General features: G+C 33.0%; 1 protein-coding gene across 1 annotated transcript in view; it reads left to right on the top strand.

Annotated features, from left to right (window-relative positions):
* The first annotated feature begins 224 nt into the window (after positions 1–224).
* POT1 (protection of telomeres 1) overlaps positions 225–23,837 on the top strand; it is a 61,940-nt gene continuing 38,327 nt past the window's right edge. Inside the window, exons 1-2 of the mRNA XM_065883880.1 lie at positions 225–233; positions 2,189–2,303. Of these exons, the coding sequence (XP_065739952.1) occupies positions 225–233; positions 2,189–2,303 (124 nt within the window). The remainder of the gene's footprint in view (positions 234–2,188; positions 2,304–23,837) is intronic.

Raw genomic sequence — 23,837 nt, 5'->3', positions numbered from 1 at the left:
ATTGGTGAATTAACCTGAAGCTTAGCTTAGACAACTTTGTACCTGCGACTCTTAATTTGTAAGCTATAACTTTATGCCATTCTGTGAACTGGAATATTATAAAGTGTGTAGTTTTACTACAATTAAAGGTCTGTAATCACATTGGACATGTTTGTATACAAATAAGTCCTCTCTTTTTTTTTCAGGTTTATGTTAAATCCGTAAGAGATTTTTCTACAGAATCAATGTCTTTGGTAAGATGGTATTAATTTTAATTTAGAAATGTACACCCCCCACACACATACATATATGTATTTGACCCACTTTATAGACTGATTTTGAAATAGTATCAATACAGTGGGAAAACATAATCTCTACTTTTTTGATATATAATGATATTACATTCGAGTTATATATTTCCCTGGTAATTAATACCTGGTTCATCTGTTGTCTGGAATGTTTGCTGATATTTTGCAGAAGCTACGTACACAAGAAAATTAAAATGGAAAAGAAGTTTTATTGTGTGAAGACACTGGGATTTTTACTCCTTTTAAATCTTAGGCAAATTCATTTCTTTTGCTTTTCATCAGCTTATATTTAAACAGATTATTATGTGCTGAATTGTGATTTGACAAATTATGTAATTTTAAGTAAAGAATTTTATTATACTTTTGATACATTTTGCTTTTTCTTTTAAATCATATTTTCAATATTTTACAAAATTTTGTCATAGCAATGGGAAGGTTCCCATTTTTAAAGGTGAGCTACTTGTAGCTGAGTGAAACTGGAAAGAAGGTAATATGTTGATAAAGTTTAGTTATGGCAAGTGGGCTCCTTAGTTGCACAGGCAGCTTCCTTAGTTGTGGCACATGGGCTCCTTAGTTGCGACCCGTGGGCTCCTTAAAATAAATTTTATGTTCTACCTTTAGTTTCTATTGGACAGAGTTCAAGGACTTTGCTTCTAGTTGACAGTGACTACGGGATACAGGTTTTAAATTCTGAATACTACCATAATAGTATAACTTAAATTTGTTATTTAGGGTAACTGTAACCAATGAAAATATTGATGTACTTTTTAAAAAATATGATTTAACTGTGATATTAGTGTTTTTCAAAATTGTTATAGATAGGTCAACTTCAAATATTTGTTACATCCATGCCCTTGTAGTAAGGCAGAAGTAAATGAGAGAACCTCTGAACTTGGCAAAAATGGTTTTTCAGGAAGCTCAGGTATTCTGAACTATTAGAATATAACTTAGCTGCTCTGCACACACATCCTGGCTTATTTACATTGAGAGCCAAATTACAATCAAGGTGTTGATTGCTGCTTGTGAATTAACAAGTACATTACTTGGAAAACCATAATGGTTAGGGTCATTGAGTTGTGCTGGCCTTCCCATTCATCTCCACATTAGGGAGATATTTGTTAAGATAATATATTGGATCCAGTTAGTTTGTCAGCTGAGTACCTATTGTTTCTATTCTGTCCCATATGCTGACCATTGTTTTTCTTTCATTACTTTTTTTTAACATCATGGTTTGATGAGATTTCTAAGCAAGCCCTGACCTTGTGTTTGACCTGAGGGATCAGCTTCCTTGAAAAAACCAATTCATTTTGATTTGATTTTTAAAATTTTAACTCTTAGTGTGATAGGTAACCTTATTTGCAATTGGGAGTGAAGTGGGTGAGTGATGGGGCCAGATGTCTGAACTCTTTTCAGGATTGTTTGACTAACATCAGACATTCTTGTGAAATCACTTCCCCTTTTCTTTCCAAACTTCTGTACAGTTATTTCAGAAAATTTTTTTCTTTTATTACCATGTTTAATGTCTTTATATCATTTATAATCAAAATCTGGCTTTATTTAGGCCTTATTAAAATCTTCATAGCAGTATAGGAAAAAATATAAATATATGCTACAAGTTTTGAAGTGATATTAGTTAAGGTTAAAAACCAGAACAAAAGTCTCTTAAACTGCATTTTTTAGAGTTGTGTACAAATTACACCATTTATAATCAAAGTTATTTATATGAAAAACTAGATGGTTTATATAACAACCTTTATAAGCTGTGCATTTCTCCTTCTATCAGGCTACAGTCTCTTTTTAGACACTTAGAAGGAAAAAATGCAGATCAGTTTGCTAACTTACAAATTTGATCATGACATGATTCTAAAATCTTAATACTTATATTCACTGTCTTTCTTTAGGTTCCAGCCACACATTATGTATATACACCCCTGAATCAACTTAAGAGTGGCATGATTGTCAATGTCTATGGTGTTGTGAAGTTCTTTAAGCCTCCATATCTGAGCAAAGGAACAGGTAGGTATTATTAAAACTGGTCAAGATTTTAATGGACTGGAACTGTTTTATTGGTTCAGGAACACAGCTCCTTCAGTACTCTAAGTCTTAGAAACTTAATTGTGATTTATAATTGTCAAACAATACTGATGCAAATTTTTGGGCCATTTTTACTTATAAAGTATAGTCTATAAGTTGTAGAGAATAAATGAAGAAAAGAATGCTAAGCAGCAACATGACAGCATATGAAAGTATAGAATAAGCTAGAAAAGGTAAATATATAGACATGTACAGAATATGTAATGCTGTTATGTAAATCATTTTAATTCTTGTATAGAAGTTAAAAGGCAAAAGTATAAAAAAGAGCTACCTGTAAACATATGTTAGTGGTTACAACATAAAAAGATATAAATTGTGACTCGGTAACATAAAGTATATGTTGGGGAGGGGAGTAAAAGTGTAGAGCTTTTGTATATGATAGAAATTTATTTTTTATCAGTTTAAGATAGTTATAACTGTAAGGTGTTTTATGTAAATTTTGTGGTAACCAAAGAGAAAATACTTATGGAAGATACACAAAAGAAAATGAGAAAGGGATCAGAGTAGGTCACGACAAAAAAAGAAGGGTGAAACACAAAGGAAGACCATAAGAGAGGAAACAAGGGACAAAAGAGCTACACGACAGACAGAAAAGAACAAAATGGCAAGAGTAAGTTCTTCCCTATCAGTAGTTACTTTAAATGGAAAAGGATTAAACATCCCGGTCAAAAGGCATAGTACTTGGGTTGTTTTTAAAGATAATTAAGGAGATATAACCTATTCTATATAAAAATGTAAGCTTTTAAACAGACTAACATGTAAAAGAATGAATCAAAAAAACATGGATTTCAGCTTTCTGAGAGTTAATGTAGTTAACAGACAGGCACTTTCACCTTGGTTTAATTTAGTTCAATGAAATTTAACGTTTATTGCTCTGTTTAGTCTAATTTGAAACAACAACATTTGTAAGAGGCATCATTATTTTATGTATCATTAAGAAAAGCTATGCTTCACTGTCAATTGTAAGATATAACCATATTTTAGAGATGTTAAAAATGTGAAACAGTGGTGTTGATGAAATACTGTCTTTATCGACTGTATGCCTGCCAGCTGCTGTGGCTCATGCTGGGAACACAAAGATGTTCTCAGTGAGTTAATATTTTTAAACGATTTAATTTATTAAATTATACATATGCAAATTTTATTGTGGCATGAGCTCTAAGTTTACTCTTTGGTGGGGTGGATGTGGGGGGAAGTCTCATTTTCATGTGGTCAGCATTTTTTTTTTAGTGTGTTTTAAAATTTTATTTTGAGCATTATTTGATTTTTTTTTACATTATGAAATATATCAAACATACAGAAAATAATTAAATGACCCCTATATTATATTTACTGGGCAGATTTTACCATATTTGCTTCAGTTTTTTAATTTATTTTTAACTTTTGTTGGAGTATAGTTGACAGAATATTTTGATCATGTGTAAAGACTTAGTTTATGTGCAAGTGACTATGTGAAGACTATTGAATCTAGAGATGAGAAGTTTGAAATAGGTGGTAGCTAAGTCTGAAGACCGCAAAAGGATGTTTTATTGAAAACCCTGATTTCTGTTGTTTCAGTAGGAGGGGAAGAATTAAACATTAAGGTTGAAGCAGAGAAATTGTGTTTGAATTTCTCAAATATTTTCATTCAACTTTACTCTTTTGCAGTCTACTTTCCATGCCCCATCATGCCATTCAACATACATATGCATACTTTCACCTTAGTAGTTTCTTCTCATCATCGAATTTTTTTCCCCTGAATTTTACATTGCCCATTCTGTGAATTCCCTGTAGAGTGTAGTCACTGCAGTCCTCTTCCAGTTGCCAGTGTTATCTGGCTAGCTTTAATAGGCCTGCCAAATTTAGGAATAAGCTACAATACTGGTAATAATGTTCATCTAACTTGGTAGAAGATATAATTTTAAAACTTTTTGTACTTGGTATGGTTCAAATGCTTATCATTGAAAGTTTTTAGTAAATTAATCAGCAAATACATTATTTTCAAAAATATCATGAAATGAAAGTATTACAGAATAAAATGATAGCTGTTTTTAAAACAGCTATGGTGACTCAATTTTAGTTTGTTATTAGATAGCATAATCATTTTCTTCTGACAATGTTATTAAATCATGTGTATATAATGAAAGCATTGGGAAACCGTAGTATTTATTATATATTCTATGTATCCTGTATCTCTTAGGTATGTTTATAGTTAGATCCAGTCCTTTAATAAAAAAATTCATGAGTAGTAATAAGCCAACTTTTATTATAAAGATAATGTATTTCTCTATTTCTTCTGAGATACTAAATTAAAATGAATGTCATCAATTTTTTCTGAATATATTCATTGAAACTCTAAAATATGTCTGAAGATACAGCGAGATGTCTTTACTACTACCAAGATGGTAACGTTTTAAAACTATCTGTCTTATAATTTTAGTTACACTTACATTTTTTTCTGTTGATAGAATTTATCCTTCAACATGCTGCGGGAGAGTCAGACAAATAGCACTGATTTTCGTGTTCAGGAAAGAATCAACTTCATTAGTATTACCACTGAGAAGTACTAGAATAAATGTACAGGAGTAATCCACAGCTGAGCCTTTTTTGTACTATATAAAGCAACATTATTTCACAAATACAGGGCCACAACCTAAATATTACATCTTGATGTACATAATAGTTATGTGTAGGAAAATTACCTTTATGCAACTCAAATTTAGATAGATGGAAAAAAGTTGATTCTCTTATATATCATTAGCTAGAATTTTTCATTAAAATTCATTTTATAAATGTTAAATTCAATGCAGTAGAAGCAATTTGGCGCAATTTAGCATCCTTACTTCTTGACTAAAATTTTTCTTGAGGACTTTCCTCTCATCCTCTGTAATAATGATTATACATGACCTGTAGCATACTGCTATCTTATTTCTGTAGCAAATGCTTTATTTCCCAAGCTTTTATCTTCAGTCTTCGAGGAGTTGTAGCTTTTATTCTTACAGAAGTCTATCAGTCCTGTTTTTAAAAGGACTATTGATGCTCACATTCTTATTCATCTGTGGTAAGATTCATCATGAAAACTGAGAATTTCTCAAGGATTATGGAAACAGCATGTATTAAAAGATCATCGTATCATCAAAGTTGATTTTGATCATGACTCAGCAGGGGTATATAATATGGCCTCTTTCATATAATATGGCCTCTTTCATATAGGAAGACAAGGTTATTGCCACATTCTTGGGATTTTGAGATTTTATAGCAGTTATCTTCTCTGAAAGCCTCACAGTTACTTTTGCTTTGAAGAGCTGGGTAGATAGAGCTACATATGCAGTGTTTTGCCCTGCACAGATAACATTGGACATTTTTCTTAGATAACATGTATAAAGGAGTTTAATTTTAGCTTTGTCTCAGATTTTAAGGAGTATCTTAATTTTTTTTTTAAACTTGAGACACATTTACTCTGTTCTTATTGTCTGTTCTTGCTAAATAAGGTAAGTAGAGGCAGGCCATAAAACATAACCATCCAGACTTGTTAATAGTATGTGGTCCTGCTTGCTTGGTTAATATCATAATGCCTGCTCACTCTGAGCAAATGCAAAGAGTAGAGAGAGCACTGTTTGTGCTTATTCTTCCTAATATTTGAGTCCAGAGGAAGGGAGAGAATAGTCAGAGTAGTCATAGCATCGGTTTTTACTGTTCACTTCTTTTTTTATTTTCTTCTCTGTCCAACTTTGAGACCCTAGAGGTCTCAGCCTTTTCATGCCACATAATGTGGCACATCACCTGTGGCTCCCTAGCTTTCCTCAGGAATGCTCTATGTTGCTAAACTATTTTCACACCTCCTCCCATCAAAAATTCTCAATATTAGAAAAGCAGCTTGGTTAAACTGAACAGTTTTGGATGTTACAGTGTTTCTACAAGCAGACTTACACTATTCAGTTTCTTAGAAAAAGGACACCTGTTTTAGCTACTTACTGAGCATTATAATCAAATTATTAAAATTGTATCCAAAACATTGGATTTCTAAGAGCTCCTATCTGTTTTACTTACTTTTAGTTCTTAGGATAGAGTGATAGGATATAGAGCCCTAGGATTTTTTCTTTTCCTGTTCTGTTAAACATTCCAGCTAACTCTGGATTGCTAATTTTGGCTGTGTAAAAATACTATTTTCACTTATGAGAATGACTTGCCATTTATGCATTAATGTTATGTAGCGTAATTGTTTGAATATTTTTGTTTTGCCTGAGTAATATTGGTTGCCTATTAATGATTATGTAGTTAGTGTCTTTTAATTTCTTAAAGTATTATAATTAACTCCCACATATTCCACATTAATATGGTTGAAAAAGAATTTATTAATTACTGAATGATTAATGACTCATTGGTACTTCATAAGATCCAGGAGCCTTTCTGATTCATCAAAGGGAGATTAAAACTTCTAGTACAACATAAAATTGTATGTAATATTTACTTATAGTTTTTATTTTTTAAAATTGATAACGCATCTTTAATTGATAACGCATCTTTAACCCTTTTGTAGTCCTACACCTTTATGAAAATGTGATGACAGTTATAGAGCCTGTCCTAGAAAAATTCACATGCATGCTTAAACACTTAAATATACAATATCAAAGTTCATTCCGTGCTGCCTCTGAGCCTCAGATTGCAAAATCTTGATCTGTGGTATGTTAATACTCACTTATTTGACTGTTCAGTTAATATCAAAAGTACAACATACATTTTGGCTTAATGTATGGCATTTAAAACAAAATAAATAAATACACGGTTTTGCTTTTCAGTTTACTAATTTGTTAATTTATTCAACAATTATTGAGAACTTTCTATGTGCCAGGTGTTATATTTTATAGACATGAGACATTCAAAGATTTATGTAATTGTTTCCACCCTCAAGAAATTAAAGTCTATAGTTAAGCAGATAACCATTATAATACAGTGATTATAATTATTCATGATTTCACTTTGGTTTTAGTCTTTCCCCAATTTGTAAAACTCTACTTGTCCATTTTATTGTTGACTATGTAAGGTAAAATCTTCGTTGTAAAATTTATCATGCTTTTTGAATGTGTGTTTTAAAGTTGAATGATGGATTTACCTTTTACATAAGATGTAGGTTGTGGGCAGGCACAGAGTTTTACATTTCCCAAGGGCTAAAAAATGATAATATCTAGTTGAGTGAGGTAAGAATCTTCAAGTGCTTGGCTGTCTTGCTTTCAGGAATGGAGGGCATCCAGGGCACAGCTAGTCATCACTTATCTCTTTAAGGATTCGTAAAGGTGAGCTAAGCCTCTCTTCAGCACTGTTTTCCAGCTATTCTGTCCGTGCCAGTAGGAAGTAGGTTTCCACTTGGAGAAAGAAGGTGAAGAAAGATCTTTCTTCCCCTGTCACTGAACCTTTGTGTGGCTTGCTTTCTTATATTCAAGAATGACTTCTTTGATGAAACTTGAGGCTTCTATTTGGCTTCCTGTCCATATCCTAAGAATCTGTCTCTCATGACCTTTTCCTCTAAAAATTATTAGCCTGTTTATTTAGGATGTTACCCTTATTTTTCATGAGTTTTTTAATTTGAATTATTTTCATGAATCATAAAATCAGTAGTTTTCCCATTTTTTCTTGAAACTCGTGTTATATTCTTTTATTCATTAAATTAAAAAATGTGTTTGCTAGCCTTGTGTAGCACTGTACTGTACTTAGTTGTTTTCTATAGACTCATAGGTTGTTGTCCATAGATAAAATAACTCCCAGAGAGTTTACAAGTGAGGAAGACCCAAATGTAATCAGCTAGCTAATAGAAGGCACAGTCTTATGCTGTGACTAAAGGAATAAGCAAAGTGCTTTCCGAGTGGGAATAGAGAGATTAATACTAACAGGGGAAAAGCTTCTAAGAGATGTAGCATTTTAGCTGAACTTTAAAGGGTAAATTGGATTTTGATAGATGAGGAAGAAGAGGCCAACATTCCAGAGTTTGAAAATAGCAACAAAAGTTGTCAGATTTATAATGAAAATGTGAACTAGTGCTGAAGCAGTTGACTTAAATATAATTTTAAGCAATAGAATGTCAGCAATATATTGATGCATAATTTTATGCTCTTGTAGCAGTCTTTTTTTAGGGATCGTTATTAAGGACCTATGATACTTTTGTGGTGTACATTTTGTTTATAGTCTTGAAGAATTTTTTTTAATTCTATATTTTATGGTTTCCATATGTGGTAAAACTGGCTTGTTCGGATTGTATTGGTTATATATGCAATCAGCTTTATTTATATGCTATAGCTGTCATGTAGTTGGCAATTGGTCTTTGAGAGATTATGTGTTCAGAATTATTACAAATATATCTCAAGTGGCTATCAGTGGAATGCTTTGTTACATTACTTCTCAGGTCAAATGGATTCTGGTAATATTCAGGTTCACAAAAACTACTTTCAAGTTACAAATCACTTTGATTTCCATCTGCATTGTTAGGATTTTCTTCTACTTCAGTGTATTAATTTCCCTCCCAACTTTACGTATCATCAATTAAGAAAATCAAAATATATTCTCTTCCTTATTTTTCAGTTTGCTTGTTTGTCCTTTTGCAGTGGTTTCTGGCAGCTTCTTATATATAAATGATAATCTCTTTTTTGTCATTATGTTACAGATGCTTTTCGCAGCATTTTGGTTTTGTGCTGGTAGTTTTTGAAATTTAAATCTTTAAAATGCTTGTGGAGTCATAATTTGTTTGGAAAGGCTTACCTATTAGAAGATCTGAAAAATATTACCCTATATTTCCTTAAAATTATTATTATATATTTTTTAAAACTGCATGTATTGCCTGGAATTTTGTTTTTTATGTAGTGTGCAGTGATCTCACTTTTTGTTGGTAACTGCCTCGTTTCAGAATCATTTATTAAATAATGTCATGTTTAAATCATGTATAATTTCTATACCTCTATATAAGGATCCGTGGAGCAACACCTAACAGAGAGCCTGAGGTGAATTTTCTTCTCCCAATATGTGACCTGCAATAGGTCTCCTCAAAAACAAGGAGGACTATTTAGATGTTGCCCAATTTTTTATCCTTAGGCAGAGTATTTGCTATAATCTCTGCATGAATATTTGAGGATGTTTGGGTTGGTAGGATTCTTTATCCTCAATTCTGATTTACTGTGTAATAATATAGTTTGCTTGTTAATCTCAGTCTTTTTGCTTCTTCATTCATAATTTTAATATACTTTTAAGCCTTACAGGAATATATTGGGTGCATTTGCCATATACATACTGGTATCAGGATTTAAAAATGTTTGAAATCAGATTAGGATTTATGTGAAACTCTACCATAAGTTGTGATTTTTTTTTTCCTACAGGTAGAATAAATGGTGTCAGGTTCTTAAAGGGTGTGTGTGTGTGTGTAATATATCCCTAGTGCATTTTGTAAGATAAATGTTAAACGTACGTATTATTAATAATTTATCAATACTTAACAGAATGAATATAAAATTCATAAAATAACATTTAATTCACTAGAGGAACTAGTCACTTGTCCTAGTGCTTGGATTTTAATGAAGAAGTATAATGAGTTTTAGCTATAAAGGAATATGTTAGAAGTTAGAGTAGTTTGCCTCTCATTTGAACTTTTATTATTATCACTTTAAATTATTCTCCTTATATTATTTATACATTAATCATAGTATTTTTACTTCTACAAGTGTCAGTTTTCTTTTGGAAGTATAATATGCTGTATATTTGAGATACTTACATAGCTTTTAAATTTTCCTTTAAATGAAGCTGAAGTGTAGTAGACTTAAATAAAATGATGTTATACTAAGTTCATGTTTATAAATTTATTGTGAAATTGTTTGAAAGCTCGAATGCATATAAATGCTAAGCATTGCTATATCTAGTCCAGTATATTGAAGTTCTGCTGAATATGTTATTAATTATCCTATTTCCACAATAGATTTCATCTTTGAATAATTGAACCTGTTGCTACTTTTAAACCATATAAGGCTCTAAAGTCATGAAGAAGACTCTCTCTTTCCACTGAGAGACTAATTTCACTCCCATCTCCAGCTAGTGAAATTTTTTAATATAAAATTAAGAATAAAAAGAGTTTAGAGGTATTGTTTTTAACATCTTTATTGGGGTATAATTGCTTTACAATGGTGTGTTAGTTTCTGCTTTATAACAAAGTGAATCAGTTATACATATACATATGTTCCCATATCTCTTCCCTCTTGTGTCTCCCTCCCTCCCACCCTCCCTATCCCACCCCTCCAGGTGGTCACAAAGCACCAAACTGATCTCCCTGTGCTATGCGGCTGCTTCCCACTAGCTATCTACCTTACGTTTGTTAGTGTATATATGTCCATGGCACTCTCTCGCCCTGTCACAGCTCGCCCTTCCCCCTCCCCATATCCTCAAGTCCATTCTCCAGTAGGTCTGTGTCTTTATTCCTGTCTTACCCCTAGGTTCTTCATGACATTTTTCTTCTGTAAATTCCATATATATGTGTTAGCATACTGTATTTGTCTTTTTCTTTCTGACTTACTTCACTCTGTATGACAGACTCTAGGTCTATCCACCTCATTACAAATAGCTCAATTTCGTTTCTTTTTATGGTAATATTCCATTGTATATATGTGCGACATCTTCTTTATCCATTCATCCGATGATGGGCACTTAGGTTGTTTCCATCTCCGGGCTATTGTAAATAGAGCTGCAATGAACATTTTGGTACATGACTCTTTTTGAATTATGGTTTTCTCAGGGTATATGCCCAGTAGTGGGATTGCTGGGGCATATGGTAATTCTATTTGTAGTTTTTTAAGGAACCTCCATACTGTTCTCCATAGTGGCTGAACCAATTCACATCCCACCAGCAGTGCAAGAGCGTTCCCTTTTCTCCACACCCTCTCCAGCATTTATTGTTTCTAGATTTTTTGATGATGGCCATTCTGACTGGTGTGAGATGATATCTCATTGTAGGTTTGATTTGCATTTCTCTAATGATTAATGATGTTGAGCATTCTTTCATGTGTTTGTTGGCAGTCTGTATATCTTCTTTGGAGAAATGTCTATTTAGGTCTTCTGCCCATTTTTGGATGGGGTTGTTTGTTTTTTTGTTATTGAGCTGCTTGTAAATTTTGGAGATTAATCCTTTGTCAGTTGCTTCATTTGCAAATATTTTCTCCCATTCTGAGGGGTGTCTTTTGGTCTTGTTTATGGTTTCCTTTGCTGTGCAAAAGCTTTGAAGTTTCATTAGGTCCTATTTGTTTATTTTTGTTTTTATTTCCATTTCTCTAGGAGGTGGGTCTAGGAGGTGGGTCAGAAAGGATCTTGCTGTGATTTATGTCACAGAGTTTTCTGCCTATGTTTTCCTCTAAGAGTTTGATAGTTTCTGGCCTTACATTTAGGTCTTTAATCCATTTTGAGCTTATTTTTGTGTATGGTGTTAGGGAGTGATCTAATCTCATACTTTTACATGTAGCTGTCCAGTTTTCCCAGCACCACTTATTGAAGAGGCTGTCCTTTCTCCACTGTACATTCCTGCCACCTTTATCAAAGATAAGGTGTCCATATGTGCGTGGGTTTATCTCTGGGCTTTCTATGCTGTTCCATTGATGTATCTTTCTGTTTTTGTGCCAGTACCATACTGTCTTGATTACTGTAGCTTTGTAGTATAGTCTGAAGTCAGGGAGCCTGATTCCTCCAGCTCCGTTTTTCGTTCTAAAGATTGCTTTGGCTATTCGGGGTCTTTTGTGTTTCCATACAAATTGTAACATTTTTTGTTCTATTTCTGTGAAAAATGCCAGTGGTAGTTTGATAGGGATTGCATTGAATCTGTAGATTGCTTTGGGTAGTAGAGTCATTTTCAAAATGTTGATTCTTCCAATCCAAGAACATGGTATGTCTCTCCCTCTATTTGTATCATGTTTAATTTGTTTCATCAGTGTCTTATAATTTTCTGCATACAGGTCTTTTGTCTCCTTAGGTAGGTTTATTCCTAGATATTTTATTCTTTTTGTTGCAATGGTAAATGGGAGTGTTTTCTTGATTTCACTTTCAGATTTTTCATCATTAGTATATAGGAATGCCAGAGATTTCTGTGCATTAATTTTGTATCCTGCTACTTTACCAAATTCATTGATTAGCTCTAGTAGTTTTCTGGTAGCATCTTTAGGACCCTCTATGTGTAGTATCATGTAATCTGCAAACAGTGACAGCTCTACTTCTTCTATTCTGATTTGGATTCCTTTTATTTCCTTTTCTTCTCTGATTGCTGTGGCTAAAACTTCCAAAACTATGTTGAATAAGAGTGGTGAGAGTGGGCAACTTTGTCTTGTTCCTGATCTTAGTGGAAATGCTTTCAGTTTTTCACCATTGAGGATGATGTTGGGACTAATTTCACTCTCATCTCCAGCTAGTGAAATTTTTTAATATAAAATTAAGAATAAAAAGAGTTTAGAAGTATTATAATACCTCTGTTTGTGAACCACAGAGGTTGACCCTTTTGTTCTGTAAAATTTGTATTGCCTGCATTCTTCAGGGGCATGGCCATCTAAATAATAACATTGCAGCTCTTATTTTCTAAATTCTATGATGTCTTTCATATGAATATCGTTTATGCTTTACAAAATACCCTAAGTGTGGTGTTGCATCACCTCTATTTTATAGATGTGGAAACTTGGAAGTGGCACTGGTCATGCTTTCTCCTGTTCCAAAAGGCTTTTAAACAAATCACATATTTTGCCAGTTACCAGCTCACAGTATCATACACTGTTCAGGAATGCCACTTCTTTGTGGGCATTCCTGGCTGTTGCTCATCAATATGAAGCTTGAAGCCCAATTTTGTGAGTCTTAGAATTAGCAAAACAAATGTCAGGTGGCTTAGTTGGGGAGTATTCCTAGGATAATAATCTAATTGGTAGCTGTACTAGTAACTTGCTCTTTGAAATTTGAGGAGAGTTTGGTTGTGATTAATAGGTTAGAGTAGTTTTAGTAGTACGTAAGAGCTGAAAGAAAAATATGAACAAGGAAGATAAATAATATCTATAAATTACATGGCACTTAAACTGTAATACATGCATTTAGTGCCTTAAAGCAGCTGTTTAACCAGATACTGATAGTCCCTTTTTTTAAAAACAGCTTTACTGAGATTTAATTCACATCTAATTTACTCATTTAAAGGATACAGTTCAGTAGCTTTAGTATATTCATGGGGTTGTACATCTACCACCACAGTGAATTGTAGAACATTTTCATGTCCTCCGGAAGAAACTCTGCATCTCTTAGCTCCCAAATTCCCCGTATTCCTCCCAGCCCTCGGCAACAATTAATCTACTTTCTGTCTATAGATTGCTTATTCTAGACTATTCATATTAATGGAATCATAATATCTGATAGTTTGTGACTCGTTTCTTTCACTTAGCATGCTCTCAAGGTTCATCCATGTTGTGGTATGTATCAGTACTTCATTTCTCTTTGTTACTGAAAAGTAGCCCATTGCATGGATGGACCACATTTTATTTATCCATTCATCACTTGATGGACATTTAGGTTCTTTCTGTTTTTTGGTGTTACAAATAATGCCACTATGTACATTCATATATATGTTTTTGTGTGGACATATGTTTTCATATGTGGAATTGACAGTCTTTTTGAGTATTTTTTTTCTTGTGGGCCGTTTTTCTTATCAGAAATAATTGTTGAGTTGCTTTGAATATTATGATCTTTTATCTTCTATACTAAGTTCATCTTGAAATTTCTTAAATTGGTCATGTAAATATTACTGCATTTGATGCTGGGCTGTTTACGTACTAGTACCATTACTTTGAAAAATTGAGTTCTTGCACGACTAAGTATTAAATAAAGACATTGTAGTATAGTTTCTTTTCCTATTTCAGAGTATTATGCTATTAGTCCTTTATTTCCAGTATCCTTTTTGTATATCCAGCATTAATCTAGTTTAAGAGTTGGATTTTTTCTTAAGGCACTGGATAGTGTACATTTTAGGCTTTGCAGGACAGGTAGTCTCTGTCACAACTACTCAGTTGTGCCTTGTAGCGTGAAAACAGCCATAGACAATGTGTAAGTGAATGTGTAGCAATAAAACTTGATTTTACAGAAGTCAGCTGGCCCACAGGCCATAGTTTGCTGACCTCTGATCTCATTCATGGTTATCGTTTTTGTCAGATTTTAAGAAGGATTCAGACGGTACAGCACATGTGTTTATATTTGCTCCCAAGTTACAATTAAAATGATGATTTAAAAAGATATAATTTTTAATATCAAACCAAATGGATGAGGAGATCATAGTTAGCAAAAGATATCAGCAAGACTTCATATGCTGACATTTGTATGACTGATGCTAACTGATTCAACCACGAAGAGTGAATTTCGTTTTTATGGCCATGAGCAAACAACACCATACAAAAAGATCTCCATTCTGTTTGCAGTCAGTCCTCACTGCCATCCCCAGTCCTAGGCAACCGTTAACTTGCTTTCTATCTGAGTACCTTTCTGGACACTTCATATAGATAGGCTCACTTTGCTTCTGGTTTCTTTCACTTAGCATAATGATTTTGAGGTTCCATGTTATAGCATGTATCAATAGTTTATTCCTTTTCATTGATGAACATCAATATACTTTTATAGTTATTTTAAAAATTAATCTTACTGTTTTGTCTCCCTTATTTTAAACACAAACTCTGTGAAGATAAAGACCATTGATAGTCTTAGTTGAAATTCTTACACCTAGGTGTACCATCTAGGACCTATGGTTGCTAGAGTAATAGAGTAAAACATAAGAGGAAAACTCCCCCAGGTGTAATTTCAGAATAAAACTTATGAACTCACAAATATATCTACCTACCTATCTATCTCATCTGTGTGTGCATGTATATATATCTAATATTAGAACTTACATCTCTATCATAATATTTACGCTTCTCTTTCCTGCCTCCCATGATCTTTTTCAATATTATAAAAACATGAGTGGAAATTATGTTAACCTCACACCAGCATAATAAAGAGAGTGCTGTTATGTGTGTATTGTATAGCAAGTATCCTTGTAAACAAGTAAGATTGTAGCATATAGTATTGCCTTTAGTTCAGTGATTTGCCTCCATGGCTTTTACTTTAGTATTTCAATAATAAACTTTTATACAAATGGAAAACTGCTGATGAAGTACTGATTGGTTTAAAAACAACAACACTCCACAACATAAGCTTAAGAGAAATTTTTAGTTGTTTTACCATAGACAACTTACTCTGCTTCTCTTGCTTAATTTGTTTATCTGAAAATGGAGATGATGATGGTCATGGTCTCTCATGGAATTTGCTGTAACAATTGAAGTAACATATGCAGTTGTACCTATAATATGGTAACGGCCAGTTGCAGTAGCTATTAATAGATATGTGAATTCTTTGTAAGGTAAATATTATTTTAATTTTCAAATCTTGAATTGCATATGTGGAAAACATAGTTAGAAAATCAATGGCAGATTGCCTCAGTGCAGAACACTTGTTGTAATAATATATAATAGAATAGATTTCAATTTACTTTCAATAAATAAATGCCAAATTACCTCAAAAAAATAAATAAATACAAACAACAGCGCCCTAGTAGATAAAAAGGTGGTGAAGCAACTTTCATGGAGGAATTTTTTTGTGGATTATATAATTTATTTTTTTGTGGATTATATAAATATATAAGCACGCATGCATGCATGCTTCTTTGATTAAAGACCTTACTTAGATGAACTACCAGCTTTCCCTTATAATAAAACTCCAAGGCAACTTACACTTAATCATACTGAGGAAACTAGGTGAATTGCTGAAGATCGCAGAATGTAGGGCTTAATTTATCATTTGTTACCTTTTCTAGATTTACATCAAGTTAAATGAAGTATTACCTAAGTGTTAAAGTAGTTAAAATACTTTGTTAACAGTTTAAACATGAAGTCTTACTGAAGCTTTAAATTCAATTCTTTCTTTTTTTTTTTTTTTTTTTTGCATTATGCGGGCCTCTCACTGTTGTGGCCTCTCCCATTGCGGAGCACAGGCTCCGGACGCGCAGGCTCAGTGGCCGTAGCTCACGGGCCCAGCCGCTCCGCGGCATGTGGGATCCTCCCGGACCGGGGCACGAACCCGTGTCCCCTGCATCGGCAGGTGGACTCTCAACCACTGTGCCACCAGGGAAGCCCTAAAGTCAATTCTTTATCAAAGTTTAAATATGTATTTTTAGATAAACTAAGAAAGAATACTGATTTATTAAATGTCTCTCTACTCTCCCTACCTTCCCTGCTGATACAGGCTATCAAGAAAGTAGACTTAAATTACCTCTTAGCTTTGTAACTTTATTATTAAAGTATTAATTTGTAAGTTGACTCTAACTTAACAAGGTGATTTTTCTTTCATTTGGGAATGAGGCACGGGGAAAATAAATAAATATTTTTATCATTTTATGTAGTCATTATTGAAGGATTATTTACTTACTTGGTGAAACACTTTACGTCTTTGGAGAAGTTAAATAAAACTTATTCTAGCAGTTTGCCTTGTTAGTATTTGTTAAAATGAGTAGCTTGGTTTCCAGTTATGTCATGAATCTAATGGTAATATGTGAAAGAACCTGAAAGCTATTTAATATTTCATTTATATTACTTCTTTATTGTCCTTGAGAGCAAATTACTGGACAGATTTTTTAAAATGCCACTTGTTTCTTGAATCTGAATTTTTGTTTCCTTCTTTTACAACTATATACATATCTAAACCCCAAAATATGTATATAAAATATGTATATAAAATTTTATTTTGAAACTCCTCATTATTTTATAGATAACCTTGGGAGACTCTGAGAATTTCCTCATGTTTAGTTATGCTATTCTAGAGAGCTTGCCTTGTAGCAGGTAGATGCTATTTTGAAGAATACTGCTACAGTAAGTCTGTCTGGGCCTGCAGCTCAGTAATTGAACTGATTGTGTGTGTGGGCATGCCTGTAAAGAAAATACTTAAGGTTAGATTTAATATGCTAAGAAGTAAACTTCAAGTGAGGTCATTTTAAATTCTGTTTTTTCAATCCTTGATGTTAAGAAAGTCGTTTTTTACTTGATAGTTCTCTAACTATATACACATCTGTGTATCTGTACATATATTTACATATAAGCATTTTTTAGCAACTCAGAAATATCCATAGATAATGTGTTAGCACTAAAAGTCTTTGCTAAGAGTAGTGAAATATTTCAAGAATGCTGTTTTAATTGTTTGTAATTTGGTATGGGGAGAACAAAATGAGTAGGAAAAATAATTCCAGATTATAACAGTAGTCCAAAATTAAGCTGTGGAAATAGAGCAGTAAAACAAATCTGAGAAATAATGTACATACAGGGGGATTTTATAATTTTTCAGTTTATCTTTTCAGTGTGCTGTATTTGTGAGTGCAATTTATGTACCCTTTCCCTTAGTCACTGCACCAGATGTTTATAAAATACACTGCTGTAATTACTTGAATAAGGCAAAACATTTTAATTTATTGCTGTGGAGTCCTAAGCTTTGTTGTGAATACTTTTGAAATGCTTTTTGGAAGAGTTAACATAACACAGAATTACAATGGGTAGGGATATATTAATGTTACCCCACCTTCCCATCTCCCCTTCCCTGAATGAAAACACACAAAAAATTCTCTTTGGTTAAAAAATGAAAAGAATTAAGAAAAAAGTAGGAGTTTGAAATAGAGAAACCAGTGAAAAGTAGCTTATGCATTGGAGTATTTCTTATAATTATTTTATACTTTTAATTCTTTAGTTTTAGGGATTTGAAATATTTTGCTTTATTTGGAAAACAGTATCAGGACTTCATAGGATTTGTGTATACACTTGGATGTTATTACTAGTTGAAAAACAGTGAGTTTGATTTTTAGAGTGGAATGATAAACTGAATACATATTCTCTGCTTTGCAGAAATGTCATGATAAGAAAACTCGTATTTTATGCTAAATATTTGAAAGATTTATTGTCATTTATATGTATTATATAAGTTAGATTTAAGCAAAAGATTAATGGGAACATGTAACAGCAATAGAATAAGAACTTAGAAATACAAATGAATTTCTATCAACACTAGAAATAGTTTTGATCATTTAATCATAAGCAGAATGTATACACTCCAATCTCTACCACCACCTTAGCAGCTATCCATCAGTTTTTAGCTGAATCATCAGGCTTCTGATTTCCAGTATACGCGATACTTTTGAAAAACTGGTATCATCACACGCAATTACCTTATATAACTGAAAAGAAGATTCATGTAGAGTTATAGATAGGAGAACACTCCAAGCTGAGAAAAGAACAAAGATCAAAACTAGGGTTTATTGATTTATTTATTATCCTTCATAGTACTGTCAATTGGTTTGGTATCAGGAAGCATCAAAATGGGATTTTACTCTTATGATTATTTTTTTCTCTCTCTCTTGTAAGTAATAACAAAGAGGGAGATAAGAAGGCAAGAAAGAGAAAGTCTAGAACAGTGGATTGCCAGGAGATAGGGTAGATAACGGGGAGACAGGAACTGCTGAAGAGAATGTCCCAAGACAACAGTGAACTGTAGTCCTGAAGAGCTGTCTGCGTCTTCATCAAGTGAGGTTGTAAGTTCTCTAGTTTTCTCAGTAATACTCCATTTAAAATAACTTGGGGATCTAATCTACATAAGCTTTTAGCAAAGCATTTTCAGTGGGAGAAATACCAATTCTGTGAAACATTCCATGAAAAAGTGGGAAATTTTGCATACTGTATCTGGCTCTTGAGATTCACGGTGCATTATTAACATGCTATCGCCTCTGAAAAGATTTAATAAAGGAATCTGTTTAACTTTACTTTTAACATAATTTTACTTGGAATTACTTGAACATGGAACCCTTTTTAATGTACTCTGATTCTTGTTTGCTGAAACTATTGTCTATAGAATCAAGCTTAGAGATTATCGACCTAGATTAAAGTTGATAGAGCTTCACTTTCAAGCAATTCATTATCCATATTTTTTTTTAACCTTTATTTATTGTGAACAGGGAAGGGGTAGGACCAATTCTTACTTCTTTGCAATTTTGATTATGGTAGAATTGCAAGGGACTGTCTCTGTAGTGATCTATATAAAATGTAGTACTTTATGAATTTTCACTTTCAGAAAGTATAATATTGTTGATGTCCTAAATCAGTGCTTCTTAAGCTTTTTATATTCCTAAAAATTATCAGGATCTCAAAGAGCTTATATTTTTATGGATCACAGTTATAGATATTTAAACATACTGGAAATTGAAAGTGAAAAACTAACATATTTAATGACATTTAATAATTCATTTAAACCAAAAATAGTCTATTGTAAAACATAAGTAACTAATGAAAAATATATTTTCCAAAACTATGGAGTGTGGTATTGTTTCACATTTTTGATGATATTTTTATCTTTAAAAAATAATAAAAGTAGCAGGATTCTCTTATCCCTTCAGTCTGTTACAACATGTTATTTCAGTTGAGATACATAAAAATTTCTGGCTTCACACAGCTATGTTGTTGGAAAAGGGAAGAGGACTTTTATAAAAGTCTTCAGGTAATTTTGGATATTCTTTGATAACCTTCTTAAAGGTTGGTTACAATGAGGAATCTGAAACCATAGCAGTGAACTTTCATATTCTATTGAATTAAAATCCATTGATCCATCTTGCAGTTTGAATGGATCTTTAAATCATCCATGATTTGTAGTGCATAGGTCATTTGAAAAAAAACATTTCCTGAGGTATGCAGATCTTCCATATGTTGACCCATTTCATTGTACAGTATCATACAATACCAAAATATAACAGTTATTTCTGTCACCAGTCAATTTTATCAGAAAAGTCTTTGACGCAAGAGGGAGGAGATCTGGGGATGTATGTATATGTATAGCTGATTCATTTTGTTATACAGCAGAAACTAACACACCATTGTAAAGCAACTATACTCCAATAAAGATGTTAAAAATAAAATTAAATTAAATTTTAAAAAGTCTTTGAATATTGAGAAACCATCAATGGTAGAAGATGGAACTTTTCCAATATTGTAATTTTAGCCTAAAAACTTTGGTTTTATCATTGGCAAAAAAATGCCAGTTTTCTTTGAACTGAAAGATTAATTCCATTCATTTTTGTAAAAACATCTGACAAATACAAGAGCTTGAATAACTAAAATTTTTCTGTCAGTCATCCTTTTAAATAAAAATGCTGTACCATGAAAAGAATGTGGCTAGTGTAACTCATAAACAATCACACAGTGTTTTTCCTTAAGATGACCATCATACTTTGGTAAGCAGTTGAAATATTTTGCTTCCCATTTCACCGCGTAAAATATTAAAAAGACGTGTACTCAAGGATCAAATATAAGAAATTTTTAATGCTTCATCAGGAATGGCCTTATTCTTTAGTAAAACTGTTGTGGTTTTTGTTTTAATGTTAGTGTGTGTTGGTGAAGGATACAGTGACCACTACTACAGTTTGAGGCTACTGCCTTGATTCTTGCCAAGACACCAGCAGTTTTACTCACCATTGCTTCTATACCATCAGTACGAAGGTCACCACAATTGAAAAGGCAAATAACATCTTAATATTACTATGAAAATAGGTTTGAGTTTATGGACCCCATAAACATATCTTGGAGCCCCCCAGTGGTTTGCAGACCAAACTTTGAGAACTGTTACCCTACAGGAACTTGAACATTTCTTCAAGCTGACACAGTGAGCTTCTTTATCCTGATTTTTTTTTTTTTTTTTTTTTTGCGGTACACGGGCCTCTCACTGTTGTGGCCTCTCCCATTGCGGAGCACAGGCTCCGGATGCACAGGCTCAACGGCCATGACTCACGGGCCCAGCTGCTCCGTGGCATGTGGTATCTTCCCGGACCAGGGCACGAACCCGTGTCCCCTGCATCGGCAGGTGGACTCTCAACCACTGCGCCAACAGGGAAGCCCTATCCTAATTTTTAAGTGAGGTATTAGATCTTCTTGGCCCTTGATTACCATTTTGATCCATTAAAATTGTTCTATATTATCTTCAACATTGTAATTTTTGAATAAGTGGTTAGTGCTATATTCCACCTTATAGCTTTTTCAGAAACTCTTTGTGTTCCAAATGAAATTTCTCTTGAGGACCAGATGCTCTTGTTAACTACAAGATATTTCTCTGTGGAAGGTTGATAGCACCATATCTAAAAACAACTCATTGAGATTCCAGTGGAAATTAAAATTGGAATTCCTTTGCAATCCCTTACATCTATACTTTTGATTTTATGTTCTGACTGTGATCTGTTTGGCACTGTATCTTGGCAAAGTATCTTCATGTACTTCGTTAAGACAGATTCTAAGATCATGTCTGTGTTCATTAGAAAAAAATGTTATGATTATCAGTAATAGAAATGCTGCTGTTGCTACTGCTGCTGCTACCGCCACCACTGGCCACCTCTTATACATAGCATTTAACCATGTTCTAGGTGCTATTTTAAATACTTTACATGTAATTACTTATTTAATTTTAACAATCATATGAGGTGAATAGTATTATTTTCCCCATTTTTTTAGGGAAGGAATTTGAGGCATAAAGAGGCTAAATGATTTTCAGTGTCTGCAGTAGGCTTCAGAGAGGGAGAATTTTTGCAAGTACTGTATATTTGCTGTAGGTAATGACATGCATTAATTTAGTAAAGATGGTTGATCAGCTACTATGTGTTATAGATGCTGTGAACTGTGAAGACGTAATACTAAATCTGGAAGCCTATTTCTGTGTTTTCTGATTAAAGAGTGTCTACTTTCCTTCTGGCATTCTTCAGAAATCTTCTATATACAATCACTGTTCTGAAAATTATTTACTATGTACACATATATCTTTGTTACACAATAAATATATGTAATTTATTTCATGACACATTGGGTGTTTTCCTACAGCTAAGTTATTATTTAAATTAGAAACTTTCTTAAGCAACTTCTTATCTAATTTGACAATGAACAAATGTTCTACACTCCATCTGTAAAATGCTGTTACTGATGCTTTTGTCATCCTAAGCTTTCACAACTAGGAACTGGTGACTGGGAGTTGCCTAGCCCTGATGCTCTGGCTCATTTCTGCTCCCACTAGTGGAACTGTATTCTCGAAAGAATTGCATTCTTACAATTTGGTCCCCAAATCTCTTTCTACTCCTTTTACTTGTTATTCTAATTAAGTAATTTCATTAAATCTGATATAACCAAATGAATATGAATGTGAAAAGATTTTTTTTGGAAAACTTAAGTTGAATGCTTTGTAAAGATAATTAACCAGTGGTGGGATGGATTTGGCTATGGGCCATAGTTTGCCAACTCCTGATTTATAGTACTGTGCTCTCTCCTTTGTCCTCTTACACTCACAATTCAGTTAACTCCTCTTTAAGTAGCCTTAAACATACATCTTCTTTTATTGCTTTTGTCTTCCCACTAAGATTTAACTCTTGTTCAGCTACCTCAGGAGATACTCTTTTTTGTCTCCTTTTCTTCTTTTATTCTTTCAGTTTATGAGTCAAAAAATAATTATTACAAAGAATGTACAAATGCATATAAGCCTCATAAGAATGAATTATTGTAGAATCTTTCTGTGATGTTCGTGGGGTTTCTGTGATGCCTCTGGAGTAAATTATAGGTGAAGTTTCATTATAATGATATGTTATTCTTCAGTAATGAACTCTCCTTTAGTATGTTTCAAGATAAATGCATGAAACAGTAAATAATATAGAGTTAAGATACAGTATAATTTTACCTACTTAGGAAAACTCTCAACCCTCCATCACAGTTTTAAGCGTAATATTTTACTTTCTTTGGCATTGTTGCTGATGTTTAAAAAAGCGTGCAACATGCAGACAGTGTGGTGTTCTGGTTAAATGAAGAAACAGGAGTCAGATATGCTGAGTTATATGTGACCTATAAGACATTCACACTTGGATACCTTGCCTAGACTTTTTAAGAAACTAAGTTCGCTCCTTTGTAAACTGTTACCTACATCTATCTAAGAATTCAGGGAGATAATGCATATAAATTGCTTAGAACACCACCTGTCATATAGTAAGCCCTCAGTAATTGCTGACTGCTAAATAATGTAATTTCCCCCTAGTTAGAGGCCTGGGAATAAGATATCTTGCTGACATAAGTACTGTATTTTTGTTTTGTTTTCTGTCTGAGAAGTAAAGTGGATTATTCCATTTCTGTAAATTAATTTAGAATATTGACATTTTGCACATTATTAATTATTATTTGATAACCCCAAACTGTATTTAGGACTGTAAATACCTTTTACCAAAATATATTCTTTAACATAAACATAATTTCAGACTCTGATTAAACTTCAGTCGTGGTATGAAATTTAATTTAAGGTCTCATGTGTTTCATTAGATTAGTGATCTCTTTGCCCTTGTGTTTAGTCTGTCATGATACTATATGA

The sequence above is a fragment of the Phocoena phocoena genome, chromosome 9, assembly GCF_963924675.1.
Source record: "Phocoena phocoena chromosome 9, mPhoPho1.1, whole genome shotgun sequence".
Taxonomy (NCBI): domain Eukaryota; kingdom Metazoa; phylum Chordata; class Mammalia; order Artiodactyla; family Phocoenidae; genus Phocoena; species Phocoena phocoena.
This window is presented reverse-complemented; position numbering and strand designations above follow the sequence as displayed.